Source organism: Scatophagus argus, chromosome 15 (assembly GCF_020382885.2).
Source record: "Scatophagus argus isolate fScaArg1 chromosome 15, fScaArg1.pri, whole genome shotgun sequence".
NCBI classification, from domain to species: domain Eukaryota; kingdom Metazoa; phylum Chordata; class Actinopteri; family Scatophagidae; genus Scatophagus; species Scatophagus argus.
This window is the reverse complement of record NC_058507.1, coordinates 16,552,404-16,574,687: the sequence shown is the minus strand read 5'-3', so window position 1 is coordinate 16,574,687 and position 22,284 is coordinate 16,552,404. Positions and strand designations below refer to the sequence as shown.

The following is a 22,284-nucleotide window of genomic DNA, read 5'->3' as shown; positions in this document are numbered from 1 at the left end:
CAAGATGTTCAGACCCATGATTTAACCTCCCCGCTTCACACTGTTACATCCTACCGACACACACACACACACACTCTACAGTCTGTACTCCAATGTTTCAGCTGCTTTCAAACAACCTGGAAAACCTGCTCAGTATTAGAAGTAATCCAGTAATTAGGGCACACATAGCGAGCAATAATACTGGATCAAGGTAACATTTCATTTAAAGTATAATGCCAGTGGATGATAGTACTGTGTACTGTTCAGTGTACGCTTGCCCCTGTACTATGAACTGGAAGGTTGGAATGTAAAAGAAAAAAAGGACGAAGCAAGATTGTTTTCAACATTTCTTTTACTGATCTTTACACTTGTCACAGAACATCACATAAAATTGTCAGAGCAGACTTGCTCTTTTGTTGTTTTTAATTACAGATAATGCAGTTACATGTTCTTGTCTCAGAAACAAATGTTGCTTTGTCAGATTTTTTTGTCTTTACAAAAAATGCCACTCATAGTTACTGGGTTTTATAATGTAGGGTTGAGAGAAATGAAATGAAATACCCTGGCACTCCGTAGTACTTATCTAGCTGTATATGTGTCACTGATGCCAAAACAGTCAGGGATACAAACTATTACTTTGTACATCTGAAACACATAAGCGTCAAGGCAGGATTAGTTTCACCAAACCAACCGAGACCATCCAATTCTTGCACCTTAAGGTATATCACGAAAAATAACACACAAACGACTAATAGAATCTTTCCATTTATTAAGAACTTTGGGATCCTAATCTTCAGGGGTGCCAGACGAGAAAGGTTCAAATTTGTTGACTACGATTTGCTTTGTATTGGATCTGTCCTCGACTGGCATATTTTTGTCAAGTAGAAAATGTCTAGACTGCCAGCTCCTCCAAGGTGTAGCATATCTCAAGGGTTTATTTTAAAAGAACACACACACACACACTCCCCGATTTATACCGAAAAAGACTGACACTGTTCATCTAACATGATTTCACTGTATTGTGCTCAATTCGAAACGTTTGCTCGGTCAACAGAAGGAAGTCATACTGGGATAGCTGGAATGGACAGATATTTGGGGGAATATGCTTGTGTTCCCCTCCTTTTCGTGACGGAAGCTTTCTTGGGAAAATATCAATCTAACTGTTGTGTCTATACAGTACATAAGAAACTTGCATACCTTAAAAACTAAAAACAGCTAGCCGTACAACACCTAAAGTGGAAAGATGACACATTGTAGGTTTACTACTTCTTGGCCTGGTCAGAAACTATCTTGCTGAGCAACCAGTGGAGACACCATCAAGATAGCCCAGAGATGTAATGTGATAATTAGTGAGCTTTACAGGGGCCACAAAGTGGATTTTGTTAACTTTGGTACCAGTCTTCTCATCGTGGCAGGAAAGCTGATAAGTATATTGTCAAACTATCCCTTTAACTTCTAGTTTAAAGTAGCTAAGTAGCAAACCTGGAGATTTTCTTTTTATATACACACTGTTGTGTTAGTCACACCTGTAGATGTGTGATGAAGCTGGGGGGCTGTTTTGGCAGTCAGCAGGTTGAGTCAAATAATTTCAGAATGCTGCACAGACTTTGTCAATTTGTTGTTAGCATCAAAGTGTGAGATCCCTTTGATGTTTTCAGATTCAAAAAAGTTTTGGACAAAACCTCATGAATGGACAGATCAACCAAGCTTTTTTTTTGATTAAGTCTAACTAAAGTAAATCTGGTGCCTAACAGGGGTAATCATGTTATTCTATAAAATGCGCAACCAACACTCCAAGACCTAAAGATCATTAATGACAAGAAAAAGTGCGAATCCCAACATTAAAGAAAGTGGAGTTTGGCATTTTTGCTTGAAGAGATTAACTGATTATCAAAATAGCTGGCAATTAATTTTCTTTCAATTGACTAAATGATCATCTAATCACTGCAGCTCTCAGATTTCCAAGGTTTTAACTGTTGTTGAAAGTTGGCTTTAAGTTGGGGCAGTGTCATGACAAGTAGCATTTGAAAACATGCATTTTGACATAAAAACAAACAGAACAATTGTTGGATGTGGAAATTTACTGAAATTTCATAGACATTAGAAAAAATCCCTGCATTTAACTACATGCCCGTGTCCTCTTTTAGTCAAACGCAATCACTTGGAATGCAAGACAATCTACTTAGTAACAAGAACAGTGAACGCATATACATGTATCTATAAAAACACTAAGGCACTTGAAATTGTGATTCAACATTTCCAATGATTATGATTGTTGTCTCTTAAAATAATTTGAAGAATACACAACGTGCTGCCATTGCAGCACAGTCGCTCGCCATTGTTGCCTGAGACAGCTTCAGAATCAACCGGCACACATAATTATGTGCAATCCATGTTTAATAAAAAGAACAGCTTAAAATCAAGTTTTAAAATGCTACATCATGTTTTGCGAATAAACACACACATAAGCACACACTCCCAAATTGACAACCCTTCATTTGTTTGTTTAGGGTCCTGAAATGAGACCGTTGCACCAAATTAAAGCCCCACTTGAGACCTTACGTTTTGTGCTGAGGGGCTTGGAAATGGTCTTGGAGACAGTGCAATATCAAGTTTCACTTCACCACTGGGAATGAAGATCCCACCATATTTAACTTTTAGAATTGTGCCTCCAGGGCCAACAGTGGCCAAGAACTGTCTTTTCTTTTTTTTTTGTTCATCTTACCATAGCACTAGTAACGGAGTTAAATGGAGTTTGTCTGTGTGCCACCCTGGAGTATATTAGACCATTAAAATAAAGCTGGCTTGGTGTTACTATAGCATAGGTAGCTCACACCTTCTTCTGCTATGAGGAAAATAATCAGATTCAAATAATCAACTTCAACTGATGACAGTTGTCGTCATCATTACATTTTCATTCTAATAGAGTGAAACCGCAAGTCATTTCTGTTGTCTATGAGCCCTGCGGTGCCAAAAGCTGACCTTGTGGAGCTCCCTTTCTGAGGCTGTAGAGTCCCACTGACAAGGTCTCACAACCTCTTCTTCCACCTCCTCCTCCTCCTCCTCCTCCTCCTCCTGCTCTCCCTCCTCCTCCTCTTCTGCCCTATCTGTCATGCAGCTCTCCTCCTCTGTCCTTGTGTGTGCATGACCCAGCAAGGTCCTAGTCCTGGTTTTGTGGCTCGACTTGTCCTTAGCCATACTCAGGGAAGGCCCAGCTTGTCTTCTTCCATCGTCTTCTTCCTCCTCCTCTTCCCGCTCTTCTTCTTCTTCTTCCTCCTCTTCTTCTTCTTCTTCTTCATTTTCATCCTCCTCCTCTACATCTTCATCCTCATCATCATGCTCGTCTATGGCCACTGTCAGCCCTAACTTACTGTGGCTAGCTAGCTGGAAAAATGAGGAGGAGTGCGGTGTGGTGGACGGGCAGGTTGAGAGCGCTGCGTCATACATGGAGAATGGGAGGTGGAGGTAGTGTCCTGCAGCGGCTGCCGCTGCGTAGATACAGCAGCATGTCTGGGTACAGTCAGGGCGTAAATCCCCCTGTCCTCCACGCACCATCCGAAAGCGCTTACGGAAAGGTGGTCCCACTTGGGGTGTTAAGCAGATCCGGGTGGGTACTGTTCCATGGAGTGCCTGGTGAGCGGGGTTAGCTCTGGGTGGTGGGATGCAGGGGCCCGTTGTGAATGCTGGGTTGGGTGGGAAACACCAGTCAGTGCTCTGGAGCAGGATCTCAGCTCGCAGGCGTCGAAGGAGGTTGTTAACAAGGACGGAGCGCCGGAGGAAGGCCTCAGGGTCATCGATGAAACGCATCTTCTCCAGGGATAGGCGTAGCACATGGGCTCGCTCCTCCAAAACTGGTGCAACCTGAATGACATTATCCTGTCAGATCTATGTAATCCATTCAGTTAGTTACAGAGGACAGAAATCCAGATTCACTAAGTTTGCATTGCCCAGCCAATGTTCAGACAACCTCGCTTGTGTGAGAATGAAGAATTTTCATCAACATTGCTCAACAACTTTGGCATCTTCATATTTTAAAACTCCTGACTGAGACTGACTTGAGATTTTGGACAGTTCGTTATGATGCTTGCATCTGATAACGACTGTAACCAGTTTGAATGAGCCAAATAAGGCTATAGTGCAAAGCTGTAGTATCAGAATTGTGGAGAAATTATCTTCTTCCACAGTGGAACAAACAAGGAGCGTCCCCAGTTTGCTAATAATCCCACAATCCACTTTAATCGATACAAAAATGAAAGTCATTCATCTGTTTGTGATGACACAGAATAATGATTCAGAAAGGTCTGTAATCTCAGGCTCACTACAGAGTAAACCATGGAGTAGTGAAGCGTATATTGGACATTGGCGATTTGGACACCTTGCACCATCTTTCAAATGATTTCATGATGATAAATGATGCAATGCATTAAGTTTGGCTTAAGAGTGAAAACATAATCTTGATACACTGTGTTCTCTGCATCTTTGTGTGTGTCATTACTTACAGTCTGGCAGTATGTCCTGAAACTGAAAGGAGGCTCATCATCATCATCAACAAACTTCCTCTTGAAGTATGCAATCCTTGACACTGAGACATGATCAGGAACTCGCCTGCAGGAGGTTTCTGCAGACAGAGAAAACAATACCATAAACCAATGTTGGACTATACTGTATAATGTTATCACATTACATTACATTATCACATCTTGGACATAAGAGAAATTAAACATTATTGTATGTTTTCAACATCTACAGTGAGGCCACAGCCATCAAATGCAGCAGGGTTTTTTCTTTTGGTAACCCATTTCAAACTGAAATGACCATTTAACTGGTAAATGTGTTGGTCCTTCATTTAATTAAATTAAACAATAAATTACAAGGAAAATGTTTTGAAAGCAAGCACTCATCCTGCTGACCTGCTGCTATCTAAACTGGCTGATTGCACTACACTTTTAGCATCTCTGGAAGACGAAGAGCAAATTGCCTAGAACACCAGAGGGTATGACAACACGATAAAGACAAATACTGATAGATGGTTTGGACATCTTTGAGACCTGAGTAAAAACTTTAAAAGAACATGAACACTGGATGTGGTGCAAATTTCCCTGGTAAAAACTTTTCAAATACCTCAGTGGATCAGACTAAATGAAATTGAAATAAATACATGAATGAAGAAACACTGGTGCCTGCACCTTGTTTGAACTGCTCTTCAGAGTTGCATGGTGGAGCAGGGTTTGACAGGCAAGTCTTAGTGCAACGCTCCGATTCCCATATGGGCTGGTATGTGGAGAGCGGAGGGTCTCCCTCTGGGTCCAGGAAAGGATTCATGGACAAAACTAGGGTCATCTCTCTCTTGAATTCCGGTCTGGAAAAAACAGAATGGAAATCAGTATAACTGCCAAAAGAGCAAAGCTAGTCAAACATCTAATAAGTTGTCAGTCTAAATGTAAAAATGTTCCATCATTATAAAAGGCTACATTCAGTTGAATTCAATTCATTTATATAGCGCCAAATCACATCAACTGTTGTCTCATGACACTTTCCAAATAGAGCAGGTCTAGACCAAACTCTTCAATTTGAGCTTTAAAATGTGGATAAATGAAATAATGTAAAATAATGCTAAACTGAGATGACATTAATTTGGGCAACACATCCCATAGTATTCTGGAAAATCCTTCTGATAATATTACTTATCTTGATACCAGTATATAACTAGTTATGCGCACACACGTTATCTCCATGAATCTGACAAGTAGTCTGCATATGCTTTCCTAATGATGTGGTAACTGTTAACAAGATGTTTATCTATGCTGGCAAATACGTCGGCGTTGTGCGGAGGAGTAACCAGCTTCTGTGCAAGCTGCATGACAAATCTGAACCACAATAATGGTGAGCACTAAGAAACTGCCAGATGGCTGGCGACTCTGTGATATGCGTGGTACTGAAACAAGTGGGACACAGATGGAGAGATGACACCCACTCACACCATGAATTCCCTATTGATTAGTAGGTAGGAGAGTCAGAAAGATGTTTGACACCAATTTGTTCGGCAAAATGGATCCCGCACATCAAATCGCGCAGGGAAGCTGAGTCAATAGCCCGATAATCTAAAAAGCAAAGGAGATGTGCACAGTGCCAGTTGGTCCGACACACACTGCAAACCACTTGACAAAAGCTGTCACCCAGGTAAAGTGTGTATTTGATTTTAATTAATGTTGATTTTTTTTTGGCCCAACTAATACAGACAACAACATGAAGCCATTTCACCTTATGTAAAAGTGATGCAGATAAGAAGAAACATGAGGCTGGCACGTTGCTTGGCAGGGAGTAGTAGTGGCCCGCCAACTGAGCTTTATTCAGTCTGAACACAGAGCCCTATTGTGAAGACTCTGAGGGGCCTGAGAGTCTGTGATTCTCTGAATCCTGAGAGAGAAACTGTATCATCCTTTTGATCACAGAGAATGGCTGTCATTTGGTTCGCTGTTGATTCCTCCCCTTCATGCAGAATGCAAAGCCAGCTGTTTCGGACCTCCTTGTCACCACCTTTCCTCCTCAAAGCTTCTCCTGCTCCTCCTTTTCCTGCCCACTTGAACAGATAAGATCACCCACAACCCATCTTGACAGAGCAAACCGAGGCGACACCATCTCAGCCTCACCCCTGTTGGGTAGCTGATTAAAATGTCCGCTTCAATAAGCTCCCTGTTTTTCTTGGATGAACAGTTTTATTTCTGTGCACTGCTTTTCTAGTGTTTGCTTTTAACTGGCTGATCAGCCACACCTAAAGCCAGTGAAACATCACCTTAGGCAGCGCTCTTACCAAACACATCTAGTCAGTCCCAGGGACTAATGGCTTACATAGAGCAGCATAAGGTTTTTAAAAGTACAGTTAATATTAACAGTAAACGGCAACAGTTCAGTAAAATGCCTGCTTCGCTGCAAATGCTCATCTTATCCACACTCGTGCACAAGCTCCTCCTGTGAATTGTCACTTGATCATGGTGGAGCGGTTTGCAAGTCCTTGTCACTGTTGGAGCTACGTTATTGTGTGCAAAAACCAGTAGGGTCTCCCGAGACAAACTACCCAGGGGATGGACTACGAGTGGTTCAAAAAAGTTAAGGAAATATTAATGCACCAGTCCTGTATGTTATCATTATTATTACATTACATAAAGATACATATATAAATCACATACAACAATAAAATAGCCACATAAAAGGTAAAGGCGCATTGACAAGTAACACAATAAATAGGTCAAGGCATCAGCTTGTCAAGTATCGAAAGTCTGTAGAGTGTTCCACTTGTGCGGATTGGAGCATAGTATTTTAGAGCCAGTGTCCCAGTCTCAGTCTTGTCATGGTGTTTTTGAGGGTCAAATGAACTCTGCACTCTGCACTACATCCAAAAGTCTTGGGATGTAGCACAGAATGAAGCTGATTTATAATTTAGAAGACATGAAAGACACCCATGTGGATTGCCAAGAAATGCCTTGTAGGTAAACAAAAAGCAGAGTTGTTCTTTCCTCACTGCCAAAAACTGCCACCACACTTTCTCATATAGTAAAAAAGAAAAAGAGACGTATTCAAAAGCAAAGCCGAATTATGAACGAAAGGGCAAAATGATAGGTAAGTCCTTTTAATGACTGCTTGAGGCTGTGTAGTCATCAACCATTATCTGAGCCATAGTGCACTGAACATGATATAAACATCCCATCACCGCTGATTAATCAGTAAAACCTAATTTTATTTAGTTTATCTAATTTCAATAAATACAAATATATTTCTTTAGTCATTAAAGTTTTTATTGAGATTTAGATATTTAAATACAAAAATGGACAATATTGCTACATTTGATTAGAGAATAGCCATGGGCCAAGATAAGTGTCCCCTTCAGTAGATCCAACACAAACATTTAGCAATAAGAGCAATCACATCAAAGTGCTATTGATAGCATGTGAATGCTATCAATAAAAAAGCGGTCCAACAACCTCTTAAACTTTTCAACATTGCTGATTCTAGCCAACATATGCTTATACGATACAATTTCTCAAATGAATTCCATCCATTTTTTTAATGTTTGGAGATGATGCACATTTCCATAATCTGAGGATCACTCATGCAGCCGTGACATCCCTACCTTTATTACCGCACAGTCATACTGGGCCATTTTTAATTAAATTAACAGAGCTAATTTAAAGTGTATTCAGAAGGGAAGCTGGTGAGGGATCATATTCTTATCACTGCAATAGTGAACGCTAGTGATTGGCTGGCTGGTGGCTTGTCTGTCTACACTTGCCTCAGACCAACAGAGCCTGTTAGAGAAAAGCACTGTAGCCCAAAATTTTAAATGTGAGGGTACTACACAGTTTACTTCCATACTTTACCAAAATACTGTGACGTTAATACAGACGGACTGGAGGGAGAATCCAGCTGTAAGACATTAGGTTTTCTTCTTTGTGACTATTGGAGCCTGCAACTCATCTATTCCAGTTGCACTCACAATTCATCGCGTTACATTATGGATTAGTCACATTTTGTAACGTGCTGTCAGAGTCAAAATGTGCTTGTGTGAGCTAGATTCCACTGCTGCGCTCCCCCCTGAACCAAGGACCACCAACTAGGGCCAATTATGTCACTGTGACTGAGCGCTAGTGCCATGGTTAATTAGCAGCTTTGGCCCTTCTCATTTCCCCCTGAGCTGCTTTTTTACCCTTAGCTATTTTCCTCTCCATCACCTCCCCTCGTTGCTGTTGTTGCTACGTTTGCTCGGGCACAAAGAAACAAGCATGCCATCACTCCCTCTGCCCTCTATAGGGACCTCCATCTCAGCATCCCCCTCCCTCCTTTACCGTCTCTTTCATCCCCCAGTCTCAATCTCTCTCCCTCTCTCTTTCTCTTTGACATCCTTTCAACAGTGGTCACAGTTGACAGCTCTCTGAACCAGGGGGGTGAAGAAAAAAAAATGAAAATACCGACTGAGCAGCTTGCCTACATGTACAGCAATACTTCTTGTTCTTCAAAGACAAGAAAAGGAGGAGGAGGAGGGGGGGATGGTGTGAACAAGTGTGAGTGTCTGTGAAAAAGGAAGAGAGAAATGGCGGGTTGAGAAATAAAAACAAGGAACGAGGGGAGAAAAATCTCCTGGGGGGATATCATACCCCTCTTTCTCCCTTTCTGTTTCTGTCTGCATGTCGCAGGAATGTAAGAGTGATTGAGAGCGAGTGCAGGCTGCCTGTGTGTGATTGTGTTTAACAGAGTGTGTATTTGAGAAAAAAAAAAAACCAACGAGTGTGCACAAGTGTATGTGTGCGCATATGAGTGTATGTGTGAGACACGGCTTCACCTGTGTGCAGTCTCCTCTGGGTTCATCCTTCTTATCTTCCCTCACTCACAGCTTCCCTACCTCTGTCTGACTCTCTATCACGCCTTCTTTTTCATTACACCCTTTGATGATGAGAAGTTAATTGCGGTGCCGGGGCACGAGACAAACTGTGGGAGGGAGACAGAGAGTGATGGAGTACAAGAAGGGAGAATAGGGAGAGGTGGATGGGGAGACAGAGGGAGGGCTGAGGGATAGATGGATGGAATGAGTCAGGGAAGGAAAGATAAGTGCCTTAGGAGCCTTGTCATGAGTGGAGACAGATCGCCCGCAGGGATGATTTCTGCTGTTATGATTGACTCCCTCCCTCCAGTGCTGAGATAGACAGGCGCACACACTCAGACATGCAGAGCTTGCAGTGTCCTGAAATATTTGCAAGGAAAGTCAATTAAGGCCAAGACAGTCAACTGACGTTCTCCTAATATCACTAATGTCAGAGTCTGTAGGTGTTTGCCTCAAACCAGGCTATTTTTGACATTCACGGTCTAATAATGACCAGTGACTTTGACTGTAGATTTAGATTACATTCTAGTGCTATTTAGGTACTAACATCTGCATGTAAATAAATGATTTTTCTTTTAATTTTCCAAAAAGTGCATCACCCACACAACTCTGTCCTCCTCCTTTCCAGAGGAAATCTAAAAAAACAGCAGAAGTCACCTCTCTGGATGATCCCTGGGAAATGTGGGGAAAAAAACGCAGCACAGGCTCAAGTACTGAGCAGCATCGATGAAGTATAGATGAAGACAGGCTTTAAAGTTAAATAACTCCATTTTAGTGTCCTTCAGCTACACTGACAGTCTCAGATACCTAAATCTGGTATTGGTTACACATTGTGAAAACAAAAAGATGTGTCAGATTTAGCCTGTTATCAAGTCATCAAGGGCTTACTTAGGACCTATTTTCTAATATTCTTGTTTTAAAACAAGTCAACTAGAAGAATGAAAAAGTCAAAGACAGCCAACCAACCAACCTATAGCTGGTAAGATCTGCCAGCAACAGTTATCATTTCATATCACAAAATCTAGGCCACTACCTAGAAATGAGAAACCTGCTTCTTCTTGTGCTGTCTCAGGGACCGAGTGTTTCTAGCACTTATAAGAATTTTATTGATCTCCACCACTGTTACCGTTTTGAAGTGTTGTGCGTAGTGTGAGAACCGAAAGCCTGACAGGAAGAGCAACAGTAACTCAGAGGCAGAGTTTAGAAAACGGTCATCTGATTCTCATTGTGTGATCTAATATGATACAACTCAGTTTCCACTCTATTTGTCATTCGTACAAATCATAAGTATCTTTACTTTTACAGTAACGTAATCTGACCCATAGAATTTCTGAAACAGATCTTGAACAAAAAAAAATCTTGATATGGATTCTTGACTTTTTTATCTGGTCTGATATTCTGAGTGAGACATTTTATGGAATAAAGATCATCTTTTTGGTGTTTTATGTTGCACAAAATATATGTAGCATCAATATTAATTGTTTCTAAATTACCTCAAACCTACCTTTGGCATTACACTGCAAATTCTTGTCACTTACTGATACTGATGCCAATGTATCAGCAATAACCTAATATTAAGCTAATATTCATATTAATTTAATTTTTCTAGCTCTTGTAAAAAGTGTGATCTGCAACACAGAAATGAAATAAATGACAGTATCCCTGCTGACACCTTCTTTTGTAGCCCCATTTACTTCACAAAATCCACAGCAGGTTATGAACATGGCCATGTCTCTGGTTGCAAGCATTATGTTATTAAAATATGACCCTCAGCTCTGTAAGCCTCCAGCTGTGTCAAAAATCAATCTGAAAAACAAACAGCCTGACAGTAAAGAATGTAACAACATGCAGAGGAGCTTTAAGCTTATCTGCTCTCTCTCTCTTCATTCTGCCAGTTGTGGCTTTTAGGAGTGTTTGAAAGTTCCACTTCCTTGCCCTTACTCTAAGTTTAATAAAACACATTCAAAGAAAAACAATATTTAAGCCAAAAGTGGGGGAAGATTTCATTTGTTCAATGCTTCTAGGGGAGTATGAAACATGCCTCTAATAAACTTAGTGTGTTCTCTCTCTTCTCTCTGCGGCCTCAAAAATTCTAATCGATCCAGCATGTGTTTGACAGTGTATGCTGTTTCATGCTGGGTGTGTGTGTGTGTGAGTGAGTTTTGACAGTGTTTCCGAGCCCTAAGGGAACAGATACCAGTGAAAAGAGTTCATGTCTGTGGTTTTCACATCAAAATAGATCCCAGACCACCTGAGAGGGTCTTCATAGCGCACACACAAGCAAGCCATGTGTCATGACTTAACAACTGCACAAACTCGAGCAGTGGAATAGGGAATTCTGCAGATGACATGAGCGTGTTGGTAAGGTTTTGTTTTGCCATTTTCCATTACCTCAAATGATGTCCACACCCAGTGCATGAAGAACACAAATTAAATGAAGACTAACAATGTGTGTACCCACAACGAATGTGCATTCATGTTTACAGTGTGAGAAGTCTGGAAAATAAAATCTGCTGTTGAAGCAACATGAGACTGCACTGTTATTTGAAAAAACTACATGACTAATCTGTGATCGCTATTTAAGACTTTTTTCATGTTACAGTAAAATTAGCTGCAGCTTGTAAGAATATGTACTCATCATCTGGTATAAACCAGAACATTTTCAAATGACTGGACTGCAGTTTCCTCACTTATGTTGTACCAATCCCCGTAAAGACACCGAACACACAACAAATTATACGATTAATAGTACTCATAATGAAAAAATAAAATCTAACAGGATTATCTGTAATTGGGAGTGATTAATGGTAAAAGCTCTGTTGCAAGTCCTAATAATAAAACAAATGCTATTTTCTCTATTTAACAGACCAAATACAAATGAAAACCATAACAGCTCTGACTTTTGGTATGCAACGCACTTAACAAAGGAACCCACAGCACTAATGTAAGCCATCTTTGCACAGAATCAGATGTTTTCTTAGCTCATTTGAACGTGCACTGAAGAGGTTCTCTAATGTGCAATGCATCTACACCAACTTTGACTTGATGATGTGAAGACACAAAATGGTTTTGTAACTGCAGTGTATGTTAAAAATCATGTTCCATGTCACGCCTTACAGCTCTTTTTACTGGTGAGACATGAAATGGCCAATGGAGGGTGCAGCCTGGCAGAGAAGTCAACTGAAATTTATTCCATATGTATAAAGGACTGGGAAGTGTGTTGGCAGCTACCATGTGCATATGAACAAAGTGAGAAAAGCCCTTTGTAATAGTCATTCTTGACAATGTCAGCTCTTTCAATGTCAGTCCTTGTCTATGTCACTACTTATGCCTGTGCAGATACAGGCAGGTGTGTGTGTGTGTGTGTGTGTGTGTGTGTGTGTGTGTGTGTACAGTGACAGTTTGTGTGGTGGACCCAAAAAAAAAAAAAAAGACATCTCCACAGTGAGAGGGTAAGTGGGCGTAGCCCTGAAAGAGCTGCCTGTGGTTGCCTTGACAGGAGCTTCAACAGCAGGCTTCCTCAGAACTCTGTGATCTCACAGCAGGCTCTTTGAATCTCACTGGAAGAGGGAAAACTTGAGTACAGGCACTGCCTTCCCTGCATTTCTTTCTAAACTTGACGCCTGCTGACTTTGCTCATACAGAGACTGAGTGGTGATGCCTTTCAACAGGGAAAGGGCCACTGAAATGTGTCACATGTGGATACCTGTTGTATCTTCATAGTGCTGCTTGGTCACCTGCATCACTTTGATGCCTGGTCTTTTAAATCCTTCTTCCTTCCTTGCATTACCTGCACCCTCAATGATCGAATTCTACTTGGAAAGTAAAATAAAATAAAATCTCAATGTAACTGCATTCCACTGAAAAACAATAAAATATGACACATACAACTTGTGTAGTGAGCAAGAAGCCCAGATGGTGTGAACTAAATGGGGATATGACTGGGGCTATAACTAACAATTACTTTCATCCTCAGTTAACAAAATCGAAACAATTGCTCATTTGCTCAACCTCGTTGATTAACTGAACAAACAATTAATTCTTTACAATCTAATAGACCAAACATGTAGAAAAGCAACAAAGAAAGAAACACAAAGTGTGGAACTGACCAATAAGTTGATACTGTGTTACTGCAGATGGCTCGGTATTGTGCTGTTTGTTGGCCGAGAAGCAACAGAACATATGGTTGAGGTAATTTAGAAACCTGCAGTTTAGCGTCACCCCGGGTTGGGTGATATATTGCGGCAGTAGAAATGTGTCTACTGCGGAAACTGTCCCTTATTGTCACTACTATTCAGACAATGTAGCAAATCAGGGCTAGCTTGTCACGTGGAGATAAACTTCCATTTTCAAATGTCTAATGTCAGGGAGATGTCTTTGTTTGCATGGAAGCACAGAATGGTCATATTTAACCATTTTTCCTTAAATTTTTTTGGACCATTTTACAGTCTGCATTGTTTACAGACTTTTTGCCTTGTTCCATGTTCCTCTTACTGACGCACTTCTATCTTTAGTGATGCCTTACAGGCAAGAATTATCAACATGCATTAATGCATTCTGGTGCAGAGACACCTTTTGTGTTGTGCAGTTGTCAGGTTTGGGGGTCCTCTCAACAAATATGATATTGTTTGACATAGAACATAGATGGAAGTTTTTCTCATGATGTATGTATTTTTTTCACCTGATACCTATAGCCAATAACAACCTGCTTTTTATGTCTGATGCTGTTAGGATAACCACTGCTCTTCTTCTTCTTCTCCATTTATTAACAGATCTTAAATCAACATTAAAGGTGCACATCGCCACAAAGTCAGCTTCTTCAATAGGCTATAATTTCCTCATGATAATAAATAGCCAATAATGTAAATTTTGCAACAGTGAACCAATAATTTCTCATCCCAATATGCACTCCTACTTTCACATAGTTTTAGACTATTATCATATATTATTGATATGAAAAAAGAATTGGGAAACATAGTTGATAATTGGTTCACATGCCCAGGTCACCAATTGACTACTTGACCACCTAGGAACGAGGGCAGAAAAGATGTCTGTGACTATCAACCATCTTTGTTCAAAATCCTTTAAGGTGTGTTTACAAATAACAACTGACAGATTCTGCAGGGTATACCTGTAAAGATAAGATATATAATGTTCCTAGAACAACAACAGCAAAGTCACTATATACACTCAATAATATCTGGAACAAACTAGAGATAAGATAAGATGAGACTTTACTGACCCCTGAGGGGAAATTTAGTAGAATTTAATACTAAAATTAATACTTAAATATCATTAAAAAAAATTATAAATATTATTATTATTGTTGTTGTTAAATATAAATTAAAGCAATTACTAAATACAAATATTTCACTAGAAGTATTTAGTGTTTTTTTTCTTTTCATTCTGTTGAAAGACCATTAACAAATAGGGAAAACGCTAAATTGTTATTATCATGAAGTAAATTAGTTTGTGAAGACTAAATGTCAAGGTAGTTTAGTTTATATATATATTTTAAAAAACCACTACCTACAACTCATAACATATCTAAGCACACTGCTCTAGACACAACACAGCTGTAGGAAGAAAACCACAGGTAGTTTCCAAAATACCAAACAGACAGCAGGCCAATGACAAAGTGGGTGATGAAACATCATCTGATGCCGATCTTCATACTGTAACTGAAAACCCTATATGGCCTACTTCTTTTTAATATGATGAAGCTGCATCCTATCAATATGCCTTCTGGCGTGTGGGTGGGTTGTGCACAAGTGCTGGCATAAAAGGATGAAGCACAAAACAAGACAGAACAGACAAGAAATGGATAATAAGTGTCATGACATCAAGTTCTGCTTCAGAGTAGTAACAACAAGGAACAGCATGCCATGAATCCAAATTGAGACACTCAGATAGCAAGCAATTAGCCCCCTGCTCGCAGAGTGGACCACAGTCTCTCGGAAAAAAAAAATGAGCAAATAAGACAGAAAAGCCTGAAGACGCTTTGCAGAGATGAGTTCAAAAAAGTCAGTCAATGCAAAAACACAAAATCTATAACCTCTTCAATGTCAACAACAAGATCAATGTCCACAAGTAAGTGTCCTCCTTTACACAGGTGACTTGGGATTTGTGGTGGACTAGAGACACTAAATTTTGTGTAGGCTCTGAGTAAGAAATGTGACCCCCCCCCATTTAAAATGCTATTACACAGGCTGGCTCCCACCGCTTCTTCAGTATGAAAAGAAAGGTTCTAAACCAGCTTTAAGGCTGGTTAGCTGCACTCACTTACTTTGGCTGGCATGTATGCAAACTGGCAAAACAAAGAAAACTCAGCAACTCACAGAGCAACAGACCTTTTATTTATCTGATCTGTGAGTTTTTGTTGGTTTGATTCCTATCATCATCGTGCATCTGATACATTACACTCATTTATATACGATACTAATAAATGTAATTATTTAACTCAGAGTGTAAATGAACATAACATACGTGCAATACACAGGAACAAGGCTATGTGCCACGAATTCATGGCATTTATAAAGAAACCAACATTAAATTAGACCGTTAGAGGACGTGGGAAGTGTTGCAATACTTTGGCTCTAAGTGGGTGAGTCAGTCCCACCAGTCAGGCCACTTGTAAAGTGGACATGAAACAGAAAGGTTGTGTACAGACTTAAAAGGACTAATACTGACTAAGAGGTTATCTTTTTTAAATTTTATAAGTTGCATTTTTATATTTAGATATTCATTTAGATCTTCAGTTTATAAGTCACATACTGTTATATAACAGCATATGACTTATAAATGAGCATAATTGTCACTCTCACAGTGTTAAACTAGACAGAAATAGAGACTTAATTTAAATTACGATACTTATCAATACAGCCTTTTTTCCTACAATGCCCAGCCCTATAATTACTTAAATTCCATAATGGCATGTGTGGTGTTCTATTTGGTACTTGGCAACATTTCATATCTATGGGTAGTTATTCATTTGTGTAATCCAGGTCATAAGAAGCTAACAAAATGGAATCAGAATGCAGCTCTACAGCGCTGCCTTACCCTGATGTTCTCACTCTAATCCTAAAACATCTCATTTATGTTTAAACCCAAACCAACCCAAACAACGAAGGCAATCAGTAGTAGCCAATCAGAGTTAGAGTGGGCCAGGACTGCCATCATGGGGAAAAATCTGGGCTCCCCAAGCAGCCTAGGCAGCATACACTTGTCATACAATGATTTGAGATGGTAATCTGGTCATCTGGCAATTATAACTTTTTTTTATTTTTTACTGAGCCTGTTGAAGTCTCTCTGGTCATAATCTCTGGCGAAAATAATTCCTAATAAGCACACTTTGTTGTAGTCTATAGGCTTTCCTATGCATTGCAGAAAGCAACGATTACATTTGTTTCATTGTTGATTGACTCTGATAAAGTATGTGCAAACTGAATGCCATGGGATAGAAGGGCTCAAATTGACTCTTGCTCACTCACCTAAAGTGACAAGCTACATCAGCTGACATTATATGCTTGTGGGGACAGAGACATGAGAAGTGACGAATGCTTCAAAAAACAAAAAGGTTGATTCGGAATGTAGCGTTTTTAAACGAGAGTGGACATCTGAATATTTCAGTGCAAGTGTTGGTTCAAAGGCAGTGTGTTTGATACGCCAACAGACTATCGTGGTGGGCAAAAATACAGGCTGAACATTTTTACAAAGGAGTTGACCATCCAAGAACTCAGCACTGTGTGTTTGATGTTTCAGTTCAACTGCCCAATTTGTGGCCCTTCGCTTGCTTTATCCAAGTCAGTATGGCCCCCTGGAAAAAAAGTGTTGGCCATCCCCGTTGTAGGGAAAGGACCTGCTGCTCAACAGGGACTGCCTGTGCTTTGTTTTACGTTCGTAGATATGGTGTGTGTGTGTGTGTATATGAGAGAGAGAGGGAGTGAGAGAGAGGAAGAGAGGAAGAGAGTCCCTGCTTACTGAAACCTGCCAAGTGGCAGAGAGGAATGGAAATGGTGAGTCACGGTACAAATAAACAAATAAATGCTGCGTCACAATATCCTAGGTTAGGCTAGCGAGTTCAAGTGAACAGGCCTAGATCAGACTAAACAAAATTAGCATTAAGTTATGAACAGCACTATTACTCATGTCGTTCAGGTAAAGCTCAGCTATAAAGAATATAAGTTAGCTTTAGGTTGGATATTCAGCACAGATCGGACATTCACTGTTGAATATCAAATCTGTGACTTCAATGTGAACTCACATCTTCTTAACAGGCAATAAAGCACCTTAAAATATCATAAAGAATGTGAATAAGCTAGGTGTCATGCTAGCTTGCTAGCATTGCAAAATGTTGGCTCCACTTTCCCTGCCACTCGTGCTTGCAATATATCTGTCTTGCTTTGTGGAAGACCCTGATCTATTTATTTGGACATTTTCAAAATGTATTCATATAAAAATAATTTAGATGGGGAGGAGATATTATTTCATTTTACCCGACTGAATAAAGTACTCTATAGGTATCTATATCAGCCCTATTACCAAACTTAGCTTTGTGTAATTTAAATTTCATTTATTGTTTTTAAGATTAAAGAAATTAACAAGGAGCGGCATGGTGTCGCCTCGCAGCAAGAGGGTTCCAGGTTCGAATCCCGGTCTGGGTCCCTCTGTAAGTTCTCCCTGTGCCTGCATGTGTGGTTGTCTGTCTTTGTGTGTCAGCCCTGCCACTGACTGGAGCTGGGATAGCTGGGATAGCTGGGATAGATCCCAGCCCCCCTGCAACCCTGACAGATAGGTGGTATAGAAAATAGATGGATGGATGGAACTGACAAAAGATTGCAGGTCAGGTTTTTTTGAGTTGATGGCGAGCCATCGCAGATGTAGCCCCTACCAAGTAAATTCTCAGCCTGTTTGAAACATGGTGATGACATTCGCCATGTTTCATGGTGAAACAATTCATTACAATAAGACATAATTAACTTAGAGATAACTTAGAGTAGATACCTTTTTATTATCTAAAGTTTTTCAAGGACATTGTTACTGCACAAAAATAACTCCACTCACACAGTGCCATGTTTGTATGTCTTTTTTTTTTTTTGGTTGCATCTTAGTGTTTGTGCCAGCTTGCAGCCTGTCAGGAGTGATCAGAGCCGTTTGCAGTTGGTGGAGGGCCGTCTTGGCCGTGGTGGCGTGACTAAGCTGGGTTCAGGGCCCTCGGGGGCCTCATCCCTGCACTCCTCTCGCTGAATGGCGACACATATGTTGTGACAGGGCCGCTGTTCAACGCAGCATTGTGGACTATCTGGGGACGGCTTGTTGTGGCTGTGAGGGTTAAAAGGCCAGGGGTCTGTGGCTACGTCACTGCTACGCTCCCAGAGGTGGATGCAGTACTTTAAAGACAGACAAGGGAATATGCGGAGGATTTATGGAATGTGATGCATTTTAAAACAGCGTTTGTACATGCTGCATTAATTCTGTCTCATCAAAATAAATTGATGTTCTTATGCAGGTCTGAATTAATTACAGACATAAAGTACAGAAATGAATCCTTGATAATTTTTTACTCTGAAGCAACTAAAGGATTTTCAGGATGTCATGCTGTAAATGCAGCTTTTACTGTCACGGTGAAGTCATAAGGTCTTGGCTATAAATAGATGTCATGTCACACCTTCCTCTATTTTTGCACAACAAATGTGTGTTCTCCTTTCCTCTCAAGTTGTCCATCTTAGTTGTGTGTCTTACTGGAGCACAAAGGCGTATTCATGAGGGGAAAGCAGTGCCTGAGGGGAAAAAAGAAGTCTGGGGCTACACCCTGCCATCATTACACTTACACAGCTCACACACACACACACACAAAGACACTCTAAAGCAGTTAAACTTGTCTTGAATGAGACCTTATGCACAAACCAGAACGAAGAAAGAGAGGGACGAAGGGAATGAGATGTGAAGCCAGCCTGTCTCTTGCCAATTATCATTACCAATGATGTAACATTAACATTTTGGTCTGTCTGTGATAATGTAAACACTCACTTGTTCTGTAATATACGTTATCAATACGCCTGCTTGTTCTGTTTTTTGGCAAATTACAAAACATTACGCGATTGTGTACGAACAACACACTTCAAGTGCCGTTAATTTTATGCTTGGCACCACTTGTGCTGAACGGCAGCCTTTAAAAATGTATTGCACCTCCTTCAGTGTACACTGCATGTCTGCTAAGAGTCATGTTTTGAAATGCTGCTCCAGATGTGAGTCTCTGCACCCTGCTGAGGGAGATGAATGGCTAAGGGGGCTGCAGGCTACCTACAGGTTCACATCCTTAATGAGCAGAAGAGTCTGCTGAGAGCAAGATATGATTGATAACGCCACGACCGAACTGGAAGAGGGGAATCGCAGTGAGGGCTTTTGAAAAAGACGACGGGGTGGAGGGCTTTGGCAGGCAGCAAAGAGAAGAAATCTGGCATCAGACTTGCCCAAGATAGATGCCAGGAATCCGTCTACCATGCAGCAAAGGCAGAGCGCTTCCTCTTGTTACAGCCCCACTTCTCTGGTCTGTTAGTTTAATCTGAGCTGGATGTTCCTCCCTGTTGCGTGCCTCACAATATTCCACATAACACACTTTTCCCTCCAAGGGAAACAAATAGCAAAGGTGGAATTTCTGGCAAGTGACTCCGGATGTTGTTGGCTGCAAGTGGAGGTGAAGTGCATCCAACCCGATTACTAACCCACTGTGCTTGAAGCCTTTCTTTCACCAAACGGCGGATAAAGAAAGAGACAGAGGGGAAATGGTGTATATTTATTGCCTGCACCCCACAGGACTTGTTATGTTTTAATTTCTTTTAATCCTCTCCGGGGCCAGCAGGGTGTTAATGGTCCACTCTGAACATGTCAATGCTTGTGACACTAAGTCAAAGACAGCACAGAAATGACATCAAGGAGAGAATTACAACAGAAGCTCAGAATTCTGCTAAATCGGCTCAATCCCCTTCCTTTCAGACGGCGGCAGTAATGCAGGCAACCGCCACTTCAGGATTTGCAGCCAAGAGCAGTCCCCACAAAATAATGAAGTGAGGCTGGATGGATGCCAGGAGGGTGGCTGGTTATGTCAGCCTGCATAATGTGTTAGACCAGGGTCTCTGTCATGTCACACTCGTGAGCTATTGACTGCCCTGACTGTCATTAATCCTGTAGCATCTGATCTAATCATTCTACTCCGTGTTTAATCCGGTAATGTACTCACTTCAGTGTATGTTACCCACTTTGCCTTGGCCAAAACGATTTAACTAAGTTACTGTAAAAACAAAATCTTTGACTACAGGTAAATGCATCAGCGTTTTATTATTTTTCTATATTTATTTATATATTTTACCTGTATATTTATTGTCTTGTTAATTGTTTTGCATGAATAAAATAAACTCTGTAAACTATTTTAGATTCATTTAAAAGATATATAAATATAATATCATAAAAACAATATTAAACTTAAGCAAGTTTTTGTTTACCTCTTCAACCTCACGCAATTTATGCGAGCAATGCGAGTCAGCACTTCAAATTTAGTTTTTGAGTCCAGTTGCTGTGAGGTTTCAATATTCCAATATGGAGACAAAGACATATAACTGTACTAGTCTGTCATATTCCAGGAAAAAAAACAAGAAAAAAAAAGCGTGTTTAACTTATGGTGGCAAAAAAAATACATGACATACTTTTACTTGTCAACACTAAAACCAGTCGATCCGATACACGACTAAACATTTAGGCAGGTCTGCGTTAGCTCGAGGAACGTTAGCTTACCTGTCTTGAAATGTTGTGACCTCGTCCTCGGCTCCACACTTGCTTTGTGATAACGACTGAAATCCAAGGTGCGTTGATAAAAAAAATGAAAAAGTCCTACTGAATAAACACCACCGTCTCCTAGCTGGCAGCGCGCTGTTCTAATTTTATCCTACCCTCATACACGCGAACCACACTGGCGGTTTAAACACCACTTAGGTAATTACTAGTTAATTAGCTACTTGTCTAAATACTAATCATTGAGCGCGCGCGTTTCTCCTACTATACCCGCGCGAAGCATCCCCGCGCGCTTTCCTCGGTGGCAAATGTGGACAGCTGTTGTTTTTCTTTTTGTCAATGAAGTGAAAAGGGTGGGCTCGGGTTCTGTCGGTTGTGTGGTAGTCCATTCAGGGTGGTTTCCCGTGAAGAAGGTCCCGAGCAGCTCACGTCGTTACGGCTGGGTTGACAGTTCACATGAATGTGAAAATAACACCAGCGTCGCAGCTTCATCCCCTCCAGTGAACTACTGCTGAGGAGTTCAGGAAAAGCACGGAATTTTGTCCACTCTCGTCGATCTCAACCTGTAAGAGAATAGTCCGCGACTTATTGTGGCAGCTTTTTTAATTGAGGCTCCTAGTAGTATTGCAAGAATTTCCCTCCAGGGATTAATAAAGGAATTCTGATTCTGATTCTGATTCTTAGGGCTAAAACTAAACGTTATTTCCATTACTGAAGTAATCGTCAAAAAAACGTAAGGAAAAACGTCCATCACTATTCACAGACTTTGTTATTTCCAAACATTTAAGATCAAATGGCATTTACTTTATTAGACATTTAAGACAAGCAGCAAATCTTCACATTCAAAAAAAAAGCTGGAATCAAGGAATTTGGGCGTTTGGTCCATGTCATTTTTGAGCATTTTTTTTTTTTTTTAAATGTCCCTTTCCAATCGTTAACAGATTATAGTTTCTTCCTAACCAACTAATCTATAGAACATCTTTGTATGGTCACTTATAATTATTTAGCCATCACCAATTTTACTTCCTTCGGCACAACGTTTCACTTTCGTCTCTTAAATGTCACTTTAACAAACAAACAAACAAAAAAAGTTTAGACTTATGTATTGAAATCTTAATCGTCATTTTTCCGACAGCACCTAAAAG

General features: G+C 40.5%; 1 protein-coding gene across 2 annotated transcripts; it reads right to left on the bottom strand.

Moving 5' to 3' along the window:
• Positions 1 to 313: 313 nt before the first annotated feature.
• sertad4 (SERTA domain containing 4) lies at positions 314 to 21,703 on the bottom strand. Of its 2 annotated transcripts, none has more exons than XM_046413362.1 (4): positions 21,143 to 21,703; positions 5,166 to 5,338; positions 4,479 to 4,597; positions 314 to 3,840 (listed from the first exon to the last, which is right to left on the bottom strand). In XM_046413362.1, the coding sequence occupies exons 2-4, from the start codon at positions 5,317 to 5,319 to the stop codon at positions 2,920 to 2,922; spliced, it is 1,194 nt and encodes a 397-aa protein (XP_046269318.1). In that variant the 5' UTR covers positions 5,320 to 5,338; positions 21,143 to 21,703; the 3' UTR covers positions 314 to 2,919. The 2 variants fall into 2 exon arrangements, with proteins under 2 accessions (XP_046269318.1, XP_046269317.1); XM_046413361.1 differs by lacking the exon at positions 21,143 to 21,703 and adding an exon at positions 9,314 to 10,176.
• Positions 21,704 to 22,284: the final 581 nt, after the last annotated feature.